Source organism: Artibeus jamaicensis, unplaced genomic scaffold (genome assembly GCF_021234435.1).
Source record: "Artibeus jamaicensis isolate MK-2021 breed Jamaican fruit bat unplaced genomic scaffold, CSHL_Jam_final scaffold_754, whole genome shotgun sequence".
Taxonomy (NCBI): Eukaryota; Metazoa; Chordata; class Mammalia; order Chiroptera; family Phyllostomidae; genus Artibeus; species Artibeus jamaicensis.
In genome coordinates, this window is record NW_026522054.1 from 8,362,249 (window position 1) to 8,374,567 (window position 12,319).

General features: G+C 49.8%; 1 protein-coding gene across 2 annotated transcripts; it reads right to left on the bottom strand.

Moving 5' to 3' along the window:
- Positions 1–2,411: 2,411 nt before the first annotated feature.
- On the bottom strand, positions 2,412–9,770 carry LOC119060798 (alpha-1,3-mannosyl-glycoprotein 4-beta-N-acetylglucosaminyltransferase C-like). Of its 2 annotated transcripts, none has more exons than XM_053659577.1 (2): positions 8,682–9,770; positions 2,412–6,410 (listed from the first exon to the last, which is right to left on the bottom strand). In XM_053659577.1, exons 1-2 carry the CDS (start codon positions 8,800–8,802, stop codon positions 5,437–5,439), a joined length of 1,095 nt encoding a protein of 364 aa, XP_053515552.1. In that variant the 5' UTR covers positions 8,803–9,770; the 3' UTR covers positions 2,412–5,436. The 2 variants fall into 2 exon arrangements, with proteins under 2 accessions (XP_053515552.1, XP_053515551.1); XM_053659576.1 differs by having other exon boundaries at positions 2,412–6,542; positions 8,682–9,768.
- Positions 9,771–12,319: the final 2,549 nt, after the last annotated feature.

Here is a 12,319-nt window from a genome sequence, read left to right on the forward strand (position 1 = left end):
TTGACTTGAATCCCAATTTTCTTTCCATTACTATTGGTATCTTTTGTATCAGCATTCATTTCAATTAATTTAGCTTCCATATGTTTCTCTAATTTGTGACTAAAATCCACCAGTTCTATAAGGATCTTTATAACCAGTGTTTTGAACTGTGCATCTGAAAGACTGGCTATTTCTTCATCACTTAGGTCTATCGGTTCTGGGGCTCTGAGTTGTCCTAGAGCCATTTTTGGTCTATTCGTGCTGTTAAGTGAGCGGAGGGAAGCCTTAGTTGTTTACCAGGACGGGGCGACCCAGGTCGCTGGTTTGTGACGCTGTGTGTGTGGGCGGGGTCAGAGAGGGAGCAATGGCGTTCCTCTCCGCTAGCCCAGCGCATTTAGTCACTCAAACGCCTCGGGCTTGCTTATCCGATCCTAATTTTGCGAGCCTGCTGCACCGCGTGGGTTTCCCTTCTCACTGGTTTCTCCGCAGTAAATGCGCGCGACCGACCGACCCACCGCGCCTCTTCCCTGTGCCTCTTCTCTGTGCACTCCCGCAGCCAGCTCACTGGCGATCAGCGCCCTCGGTTGCCTGCGCGCTCCACGCACCGCCCCGGGAATTTTTTCTTGCTAACCTGCTCCGCTGCTGGCCTCGCTCCTCGTACCGGTCCAGCCGAGTATCTAGTTGTCCTTTGGACTCCGTATTGTCGATTTTCCGTGTGGCTTGGTTGTGACTGCTGTTAAAAATAGTTGTTCTTAGATTTGGTTGTGCACAGAGGTGAGGTGGAACCTCCACCTACTTCTCCATCTTGGCGGAAGTCCCAAGAATTTTTAATTTCTACTGTGATTTCTTCTTTGACCTATGAGGTATAAGAAATGCTGCTGGACTTTTGGTCAAGATGGAGGCGTATGTGGAAACATTGTGCCTCCTTGCACAACCAAGTTTAAAGACAACAAAGTTTTAGTAACAAAAACTCAACCAAAACAGAAAATTGAACTGTACGGAAGTCTGACAACAATGAACCATTCAGCCAGACTGGTAAGAGGGGCGGAGTCAGCGGCTGTCAGAGCAGGGTCACGCAGGAAAAAGTGGCCAGACCTACCCAGGCGCACAGGCAGCAGTTGGCAGATCCCAGGCGTGGGGTGGCAATGGGCAGACCCAGTGAGGGCTCAAGGGGGCTGGCTGACCGCGGTCACACATTTGCACAGATAAACCAGGGGAAGGAGCGAGCAGTGAGACAGACCTCACAGGCCAGGGCCCCAGCAACGGGAATTAAAGCCTAAAAGCACCAATTGGAAAAACTTTTGGGGGTCGAGGTGCCGAGAGAGGCTCGCAGGCTCACAGAGAGTTTGTTGGAGAGACCCACAGGGTCCTGGAGGGTGCACAAGCCCACACACCCGGGAACCAGCACCAGAAGGGCCCAATTTGCTTTTGGGAAGCAGTGGAGGGGACTGAAATCCAAGAGAGCGCAGAACAAACGCCATTGCCCCTCTCTTACCCCACCCCTACATACAGCGTCACAACCCAGCCACTGCTTCACCCCGTCCTGGTGAACACCTAAGGCTCCGCCCCTCATACGTAACAGGCACGAACAGACCAAAACATTATGGCTCAAGAAGAAGAACAGCTCAAAGCCCCAGAGCCAATACTTGTAAGCAACCAAGAGATAGCCAACCTATCAGATGCACAGTTCAAAACACTGGTGATCAGGATGGTCACAGAACTGGTTGATTTTAGTCACAAATTAGAGGAACATATGAATACTAAACTAATTGAAATGAAGGGAAATGCACAGGAAACCAATAGTGATGGGAAGGAAACTGGGGCTCAGATCAAGGGAGCAGACCAGAAGAAAGAAAAAAAATGACCAAACAGAAAAGGATGAACAAACAAGAATTCAAAAAAATGAGGAGAGGCTTAGGAACCTCCAGGACATCTTTAAATGTTCCAACACCCGAATTATAGGGGTACCAGAAGGGGAAGAGGAACAGCCACTAGTGGAAAACTGATTTGAACAAATAATAAAGGAGAATTTCCCCAATCTGGCAAAGGCAATAGACTTCCAGGAAATCCAGGAAGCTCAGAGTCCCAAAGAAGTTGGACCCAAGAAGGAACACACCAAGGCACACCATAATTACATTAGCCAAGATTAAAATGAAGGAGAGAATCCTAGAAGCAGCAAGAGATAAGGGGACAGTCACCTACAAAGGACCCATCAGACTGTCAGCGGATTTCTCAAAAGAGACCTTACAGGCAAGAAGGGGCTGGAAAGAAGTATTCCAAGTCATGAAATCCAAAGACCTACATCTAAGATTGCTCTATCCAGCAAAGCTTTCATTTAGAATGGAAGGGCAGATAAAGTGCTCCTCAGATAAGGTCAAATTCAAGGAGTTCATCGTCACCAAACTTTTATTATATGAAATGTTAAAGGGACTTGTCTAAGAAAAAGATAAAAAATATAAACTATGAGCAAACTCACAGTTATTAACAACCACACCTAAAACAAAAGCAAACTAAGAGGACAGCTAGATCAGGAGTGGAACCATAGAAATGGAGATCACATGGAGGGTTAGCAACGGGAGTAGGAGGAGGAGAAGGGGGGAGAAGGTACAGAGAATAAGTAGCATAGACGGTAGGTAGAAAATAGACGGGGAGGGCAAGAATAGTATGGAAAATATAGAATCTAAACTTGAGACACGTGGACATAAACTAAAGGGGGGATGGTGGGGGAGGGGTGTGCAGGGTGGAGGGGAATGAAGGGGAAATGGGACAACTGTAATGCATAATCAATAAAATATAGAAAAAATAAATACAGTGCGTAAAAAAATGCTGCTTAATTTCCAAACGTTTGTGGGTTTTCTAGATACAAAATTATTTTACTTTTATTCATTTGTGGTTAGAGAGCGTTTTGTATGATTACAATCTTTTAAACCAGAGTCACCCTTTTCCCACCTCATCCCAGTCTTGACTCTCTGGCTTCCCTTCCAGATGAGCCCTTGAATCTGAGCAGGTCTGGCTTCTGACGGTCTGCCATCACGTCCTTGGAAGCATTGTCCCCGCTGGCCTGAAAGGAGTGGCCATCTCAGCTACGCTAAGCTCACCACCCTCCTGCTGGTGTGGCCCTGCGGCCAGGCATCCTTGACAATGAGCGCCTGTCTTTTCCTGTAAATCTACAATTCTCATTTTTGGGGAGCTGCACTGTGCCCCACGTGGACCTGAGCCTGCACTTTGGCTCATGCTTCACCTGTGCCCTTTGGCACACCTGCAGCAGGGCGGGGTACCAGCTGCATCAGGCAGGAAGAGCAGGGGGTCACCTCTGGTGAAATGAAGCCTAACCCTCTCTCTAAACCACCGGGATCTGCTTATTTTGTTTAAAATAGAGTTGGTGGAGTGGCCCAGTTTTTTATCTGGACTCTACCCCAGCCTTGTTTGGGTGGCTGAGTTGGTTAGAATATAGTCCTGATACACCAAGGTTGTGGGTTTGATACCTGGTACAAGAGGCTACCAACAGTCCTTGCTGGTGTAGCTCAGTGGATTGAGCACGGGCCTGTGAAGCAAAGGGTTGTGGTTTGATTCCCAGTCAGGGCACATGCCTAGGTTGCAGGCCAGGTCCCCAGTAGGGGACACGTGAGAGGCAACCGCACATTGATATTTCCTTCCCACTCTTTCTCCTTCCCTTCCCCCTCTCTAAAAATAAAATTTGTTTTTTAAAAGAGGCAACCAACAAATGAATCAATAGTGGAACAACAGGTCGCCGTTTCTCTCCCTTCCTCTCTCTAAAATCAACTTAAAAAATCAAAAAGGAAACCCAGCCCACCTGTGAGCCGCACCTCTGTGCGTGTGCAGCTGCGTCTCGCCCAGGGGACTGGTGGGAACTAAATCCACCACTGGAAGCCCTGGTGCAGGCTCACCTTGGGAGCCACCCACCATAGGAGGGTGTGCCTTCTCCTGGTTTGTAGAAAATGGAGCAGCGTGGCCTGGCTGAGTCCACTCTGGGTCCCACACCAAGATGAGGCCCGGGTGCAGGGAATTATTGGAGGGGGTGGTGGTGCCACATAGCCTTTGAGGTCGACCTGCAGGTTTGACCCATGGGAATCAGGAGGGCGGGGCTGTGCAGAGGGCACCGTGCACATCGGCACAGCCTCAAGAAAGCTTCAGACAGGCCAGCGGGGACAGTCCTGGTGCCCTTGGAATAGGCCCACCCTTGCAAACCTCAGCCATCACCTCAGAGAGCTTGGTGGCTTCCCTGATGGTGTGACCCAAACCTACATTCCTAAATGGATTCCGGGTTCCCCACATGTCCGGGGGTCTCCCTCTCCCTGTTGTGCAGCTGCAGGTGCCTTTCGGGAGTATGTCTGGGGGGGTCTCACAAGGCCCATGTGTCTCAGGGTCTCCTTCCAGGGACCTGCCCACCTCCTCCATCAGCACATGTGGACGTGAAAATTGGCTTAGGTTCAGGGATGGGGCCAGGGCTTGTGACTTACCGGATGGCCTACTGCCTGGTGCTCCCAGAGCTGCTCCCTGCCACCCTACTGTGTATCCCCACTGCCCCTCATCTCTCTCTCGCTGCCCTGTTTCCAGACACTCCAGCCCATGTGTCCACTCTGATGACAGCTCATGTGGACACAGTGCCCGGCTTCCGATTGGAGCTCTTCCCTGACGTCCATCTTAAAGCTCTCCTTTGCTTGCTTCCCTCCCTGCCAGGGAGGGTCGCACTTCTCCAGCTAGCAACACCCAGATGCTGCACGTTAGCTGCACATCAGGGCTCAAATGTCTTCTGGGACTCTCACAATCTTCATAGCCAAACTGAGCTGAAAAAGTAAAGCATCCAAAGTTTTCCCCGTCAGGAGCATAGTCCCTGAGATAAGACTGTGTTGGACACAGGAGCCACCAGAAACAGTGAATGATTTTCAGTGATTCTGAGGCTATTTAGAAAGGAGCACCTGACATGCCGGGTGGTCACGGACAAGAGGACTCTGCCCGATGTGAAGGAGGCAGTGTCATGAAACGACTGTCTTGGGTGCAGAGGCCACTCCGGGGGACACAGGCCTGTTTCCCTGCTGCCACACTGGACGTTCAGCCTCCAGTGCGTCCGCTTGGTGCTGGTGGAGAAACAGGCCTCCCCATCTTCTCTCGTGTCCATCTAGAGCCTCAGGACATGAGCGCCAGTCAGTCCCACCCACTGTTCCTGCCCCAAGCGAGAATTCTGAATGGGGGGCTTTCAGCAGAGGGACCCAGGAGGGGTTTAATGAGCCCCCCCCGTGCCTCTGGGACCAAGAGCATGTCACCTCCTTTCAACATGCTGTGTCTTCTAGACCAGCAGTCCCGAAAGGGCCCAACAGTGAAAGGCACCCCACGGATTTCAACATAGTAATGTTTTGGATTTTAAGCTCTGCAGACTAACCTCCAACCTGGCCTGTCCCAGAGCTCCCGGTGGCCCCTCCACCTGAGACACAAACTTCACTCGGCCCACAGGCGAATGTGCCTGAGCACCACTGCGGAGGGCATGCGGTCTGTCACAAGCACACGCACACACTTCACCTTCCTCCCAGCCCTGTGTGACAGCACCCGCTTGTCCAGGCTGCCGGCCACCAGGGGCCCCAGCAGGACGTAGTCATCGCAGTCGCTGACCCTGTTGCTGGAGTCATAGCCCAGTTCCACATATCCCTCTTTCAGCCGATTCTCATCTCTCAGGTTGGAGCCAGTCTGCACTTGAACTCGGAACACTTGGGCAGGTGTGTCCAGAACCACAGTCAGGTGGCTGCCAGCCTCCACCGACTTGGCGTAAAAGACGTTCTCATCCAGGCTGTAGGCGCTTGAGGGAACAGAGTTGTTGGCAGCCTCCAGGCTGGTGTGGATGGAGGCAGCTGGGTTGCTGGGAGAGCCGACGTTGTCCTCCTCAAAGTAGGAGGGGCTGCCCGAGCGCTGGAAGAGGGAGGGCAGGAACTGCACTGGCGTGCTCTGCACGAGGCCCTGAAAATGGGAGAGGAGCTGGGCACAGGGCATTTCCTGGTGGAAGAGGAGAAGGAAGTGGGCGATGCGGGGCAGGTCTCCAGCGTGGAAGAGCTTCCCAGTGAGGCCCAGCTGGGAGAACTCCAGAGTCACCCAGGGCCGGTGTGCCCAGGCAGACACTGCGGTGGCTATCTGGGTCACAAATCCGGGGGCACAGTTCACGCCATCTTCGACCATCAGGAAATAGTCAGAGCGCTGGGTGGCAAAGTTCATGAGGAAGGCGTAGTCCCTGTTCTGCCTGGAGTGGAAGGCTATGTGGGCAGGAGGATCGCCAACGGTCTTCTTCAGGTCCTTCAAGGGCAGGCTGCTTGTAGGTGGAGTGGTGATCACTACAAGCTCTCTGGCCTGGACGTGAGGTTTAAACAGGGCCGAGAGGTTGTCGGTCATCTGAGCAAGCCACCCAGAGCCCTTGGGGTCGGGGCCTGCAACATGGAGCAAAACGGTGAAGTGTTTCCTCTCCAACGAGGAGGAGGCGGAGAAGAGGGACTGCAGGGTGCTCACGAGGTTGCTCCCCTGGAGAGGGGGCACTGCAGAGATGCCTATGGTCAGCAGTTCTGGGGGTGGGAGACAAGAGGGTGTTTGTCCACTTACAGAAGTGAGAAGAACAGTTGCTGTGGGTGAGGCTGTGATACTCTCAGATCTTTCCGTCTGCCAACTTAATGAGTTCCTATGGTTACTGTACATCTTCTCTCCCCCAGGCCTAAGTATGGACTATGTTAGGAGTTTAGTACCTGGTCACAAGGTGTTTTTTAAAAAATTGCTACCTTTCAGCAACTATTGTGGGAGAAATAAATAAAGATGATAAGCTAAAAACACTTGCATTTATGTCTCTTCCCTCCTAAAATCCCACTGAAAAACCCGAAGGGATGCCATTAGAGAACCAAAATATTTGCAGAATTCCTGGAAGACCGTGAAAGTGCACGGGAGAAGTCTAAGTAGAAGAATTCCTAGTTCAGCAGACACAGAACACAAATGCACAGGTGCATCTTCTTACCAAAAGCCTCAGAGGAATTCTAAGTGTGCACCACCAAAAGAAAGGAACGAGCCCTGGGGTGGTCATCTGGACAGTGCGTCAAAGGACCGCTTCCAGAACCACTGGACCAATGACCACCACAGGGCTGGCTGTGGCCACACCCACTGCAGGTGGACATGCTTAGGGTTGTTGTCAAAGTGAAGTGGAAGGTCTGCCTGGCAGAGCCCATGGGCTGAGTCCTGGGGCTGCAGGGAACCCCAGGATGGAGGCAGGAGCTTGAGCAGCAGCGGGGAAGGTGGGGGCACATCAGATGTGGCATCTGCCTCCAGGATAAAGCCCACCGCTGGCCCCCTGAAGGTGGCGTTGGGACGCACAGAGGTATTTGTGTAAGCTCATGGATTTCAAGTTTCAGACCACTGAGAGTTTATCCTGTTGATGCTCAAATTGTTCTGTATTTGGCAAATAGCCTTTTGAAGTTAGATCCTCAGCGTTTTTGAAGTGACTAGTTATTCTCAAAAGCTTCCTCACTCTACTGTGACATTTCCTGTCTTGGACCCTGAGTCCGCCTTTTTTTCCAAGGAACCTGGTTCCTTTTAATGGAAAACAGTATTTAACAAGCACTCATTGCTGGTGGGTCATTTCTAGGCCAGCAGACAGACCTAAAACGTTTTTTGAGAGAAAACACATCCTGAGTTTATACACATCCTGAGTTTATACAGATACTTCGCAATGCCCTGAATTAAAAACGCATTTAGCTAACTTTGCACAGTGCAGCATTTTAGCCATGAGGGTTATGCAAGGTGGGGTTAGTGCTCATTTGAAAAGATGCCTTTGAACTTAAAGAAAAACTAGTTTTTCCTTATTCAGGGTCCTTATATTATTGTTGTTTTTTATTGATTTGAGAAAGAGAGACATCGATGTGTTTTTCCACTTATTTATGCATTGTTGGTTGATTCCTATATGTGCCCTGACCAGGGATCGAACCCCCAGTCTTGGCGTCTCGGGATGACACTCCAGCCACCTCAGCTGCCTGTCCAGGACAGAGTTCTTGTCTTGTTAAGGCCAACACACTTAAGCACCCTTCAACTTAACTATATTCTGTTGACACAATAGTTTACTCCTGTCCTTTCAAGTCTTAAACTATTTCAACCAGAAAAGTTTATTCTGTTTTATGGTTTATTTTTTCTTACCAAATACCATCCCAACTTATGGGGGTCAAATGTGTGTCGGAGTCGGACCTCGGAGGGTGTGCAGTGTCAGTGGGAAGCTTGCTGAGCGGGGAGAACCAGTGTCCTGACGGAGCCGCAGATTAAAGGCCACGTGTTGTCTAGGCACGGATCTCGGCAACAGAGGCCAGCACGGTCCCCACCCGGAAGAGGATGCTGCAGCAGGGTGGTGAGGACTACAGACAGACAGAGCTGCAGTGTGGTTCTGAGACTAACCAGTGGACAGATGGCTCTGACACTGGGTGAAGTCACCAGGCAGTCCGGACAAGGACGGAGCTCTGGGGTGCATCGGCACTTAGGTGTTGGAGAGAGAAGATAAAACTAGCAAAAGACCTGGGGATCTACCTGTGAGGTGGGAGGAAAACCAAAAGAGTTTGGGACCCTGGAAGCCACTGGGGAGCGTTGGCAAGTGTGTGTGTCAGATGCTGTCACGGTCCCTGCCCCTTACCTGCCTGACCTGCCCCTTGGAGAGCTAGACCTTTGTGCACACTCACTTTTTTCGCCGGGAGGGGCTCCAATCAAGATTTGGGAGTTCACTTGTTTTAGTGGTTCTGAGTTTCTCTGCATGTCTTTGAAGGTTTCCAGGTGGTGTGCTCTACCAGAGTTGAGCTGCATCCGGGCTCTCTGCCAAGCTACCAGCCTCTTTTCCTCCTGAGAAAAGAGTAGGTTTCAGCTCTGAATCATGCTCCTTGGGAATAAGGGCTGGGTGGGCTCCCTTTGTACCACATAGTAAAACATCACCAGGATCCACGGCAGGTTGCTCAGGGTGCAATTCAGTTCCTTCCTCACCTTCTTGAAAAGTTCTGCCCTGGGGGTTCTCATGTAGGTTATGGGTTGGGGGTGAAGGGAGTGGGGCTTCTCTCGCTCTCTAGGGTTACATGTAGGGAATGAGGTGCATCAGTCCCGGCCGTTCCCCACCCCACCAGTCAGGTCTGCCTAGTCCGATGAGTCACTTATTCCCTGGAAGGGCAAACGTGAGAGGGGAGGCAAGGGGATGCTTCTCAGCCCTTTCTGGCGGTGGCACTCCACCCTCCAAATTCATTCACCACTCTGCTTCTCTTTCTTTGCCTTTTCTGGGTTCTGGTGGAGTTTTCTCAACCACCTACAATTTTTCTTGGCTCGGAGAAACGACAACTTGGCTGAGGTTCAGGTTCCTGTGGTGTAAAATGGGGATAAAATGGGTAACTTTAAAACCACAGGAAATGTGTCATTTCTTTACGGCCTTGGATTCTCTCCTCCAGAGTGCTACATCCCTTATTGCCTCATCGAAGAAAAATACATTGAGTCCTCAGGCTTTAATATCTTTCTTCTTTGACTGTCTACAATGTTAGTGACAATTTTTTTAACTTACTGATTTTTTTATGGAGAAAGAGGAACAGAGAGAGGGAGATGGAGAGGGAGGAGTGGGGATGGGGAGGGGAGAGAGATTTGTAGTTCCATTCACTGATGCGTTGACTGGTTGCTCCTTGTATGTGCCCTGACCTGGGTCAAATCCACAACCTTGGTGTCCTGGAAAGATGCTCCAACTGAGCTGCCCAGCCAGGACTGTTCGTGACAACTTCACACAAATAGATAATTAGCTGACACCTCCTTTTTTTCTGTCCAGGGGGTTCAACTTTGCTCACCCCTAGTCTCTGGCACTCACCACGGAGAGGAAACTTGAAGGGTCGAAGGGGTTTTCTGTGACAAAGAAGAAGACTGACAGCACTGCCACTGCCGTGACAACAAGCACCCACAGGGACTCTTTCATGGCGCCAGCTGGAAACTCGTGCAGCTGCTGCTCAATCTGTAGCCTCAGGGTGCACACTCAGCTGTACTTCCACTTAGCTGTTGAGAATAGTTTTCATTGGACAGTTTTTTAAAAAGACTTTATGTATTTTTAGAAAGAGGGGACGGGGAGGAAGAAGGCAAAACAAACAAACAAACAAAAAACAGTGAAACACTGATTGGTTGCTTCTTGTATGTACTCTGACCAGGGACTGAACCTGCAACGGAGGCATGTGCCCCAACCAGGGATCAAACCAGCACCTTTCTGCCTTGCCGGACAACACCTAATCGACTGTACCTCACCAGTCAGGGCTAGGGTTCACTCTGGATGTCATATGTTCAATGAGTTTGGACATGACATGTTGTCATATGTTCCATGAGTTTGGACATGACATGTTATCTGTCATTATATATTTTCACTGCCCTAAATATCCTGAGCTCTGCCTGTTCATTCCCCCACCCTAACCCCTGATCTTTTTACCATCTCTATAGTTTTGTCTTCCACAGTCATACAGTTGGAACCTCACAGTATATAGCTTTTTCATATTGCCTTCTTTTACTTAGTAACGTGCACGTAAGACACCACCGTGTCTTCTTGTGGCTTGACAGGTTATTTCTTTTTAGTGCTGAATAATATTCCATTATATGAACATACCACAGCTCATTTATCTATTCTGCTGATGGACATCGTGGTTTCTTTCCAGTTTTGGCAATTATGAATGAAGCTACTATAAATACTTGTGGGCAGGTCTGGTAACATGTTTTCAACTTCTTTTCTGTTGATGATCTTACTGAGGACCCCTTGTTATGTGATGGCTCCTCTCTCTCCCTGCTTTCAAGATTCTGTCTTTTGAAAGTTTGATGATAACGCGTTGTAGTGTGGGTCTTTCTGAGTTTGTTTTACTTGGAGTTCATTGAGCTTCTTGGAAGTTTATGTTCAGCAAATTTGGGAAGATTTCAGCCACTATTTCTTCAAACATTCTCTCGGCCTCTTTCCCTCTCTCCTTTCCTCCTGGGATTCCCATGATGGGTTTGCTGGCTGCCCCCTGCTTCAGCTGTGACACCTGTTTTCTTCTGCTGTCAGACATTGGCTCCCCTGGTTCACAGGTCTTCAGTTTTGGACTGGCCAACGCGCCAGCAGCTTTCCTGGGCCTCCAGCTTATAGACAGAAAACTATGAGGTTTTTTTCATCCCCCATAATTTGGTGCACCAATCCCTCACAATAAGTCTGTTTCCTATATATCCTATTGGTGTTCTCCAGAGAAATCAACACAGGCACTTATTCAGGATCTATGAATGGGATCAAGTCAGATATAGAACCATCTCCCTTTCTGATTTGACATTCCACCCCCACCCCCAGGGCTTCTGAGGAGGCAGCAAGGAAATGAAATACATTTATAAAATTTATAAATATGTAAAAGTTTTCAACATGACACTGAAAGTCCTCACTGTGAAGGGAGCTGTAGTTCCATCTGAGATTGTTCTTCTCTGTGTACACAGGAATTGAACTCCACACATTCTGAGTGTTCAGGACTTCCCCCAAAGTCAAGAAGAAAACTGGGGGGGGGGTACGGCTGAGATGAGGCCAGAATATGCATCCCCTGAGGCAAGAGGAAGCTGGCCCTGCTCAGGTGACACCACCCTGACAACCATTGTTCTCCCTACCACGCCCGACTCACACCAAGCACCACCTCCTTGCCGGGGGTCCCCAGGAAGTGGTGAGGAGGTCCTGGTGGCAGCTGTCTGGGTTTCTGACCTAGATTCCACAGTGTGGGCTGTGACTGGGCCATATTTTTCTCCAAATAAAAAAAGTTTTATTGGTGACCTGGCTGTTGTGGCTTAGTGGATTGAGCGAGGGCTGCAAACCAAAGGATCACTGGTTCGATTCCCCGTCAGGGCACAGGCCTGGGTTGCAGGCCAGGTCCGCAATGGGGTACCCAGAGAGGCAATCATACATTGATGTTTCTCTCCCTCTTCCTCCTTCCCTTCTGTCTAAAAACAAGTAAATAAATAAAATCTTTTAAAAAAGTTTTATTGGTGTCTTCCTAAGTATAAATTCGACACCTGCTCAGTGGAAAACACTGAGTCAATGACAACGGAGCTCCCAAGTGTGGCAATCTGAGAACAGGTAAGTCTTATCTCTGCAAACTTACCGCTATCAATTTCCTTGGACAACTTCCAGTTCTCGCTTATCCCAGACACGGTTTTCCCTCCAACTCTTCCCCCTCTTCATCTCTGCCTTTCCAATCCTCACCTCCCTCCCTGCATTCTTGGACTGCTCTCGATGACGTACACATTTAGCTACTACGGAAAACCAAGTGAGATAGATGGACTCTGTGAACGAAGCCACAGGAGCTGAGCAGGG

Bases quoted from the DNA above. Each gene is read 5' to 3' on its own strand.
- LOC119060798 (XM_053659576.1), bottom strand. From the start codon at position 8,802: ATGCAGCTCAACTCTGGTAGAGCACACCACCTGGAAACCTTCAAAGAC. The intron at 6,543-8,681 runs GTGAGTGTGCAC...TCCCACCCCCAG, and splicing joins AGCCCCTCCCGGCGAAAAAA to AACTGCTGACCATAGGCATC.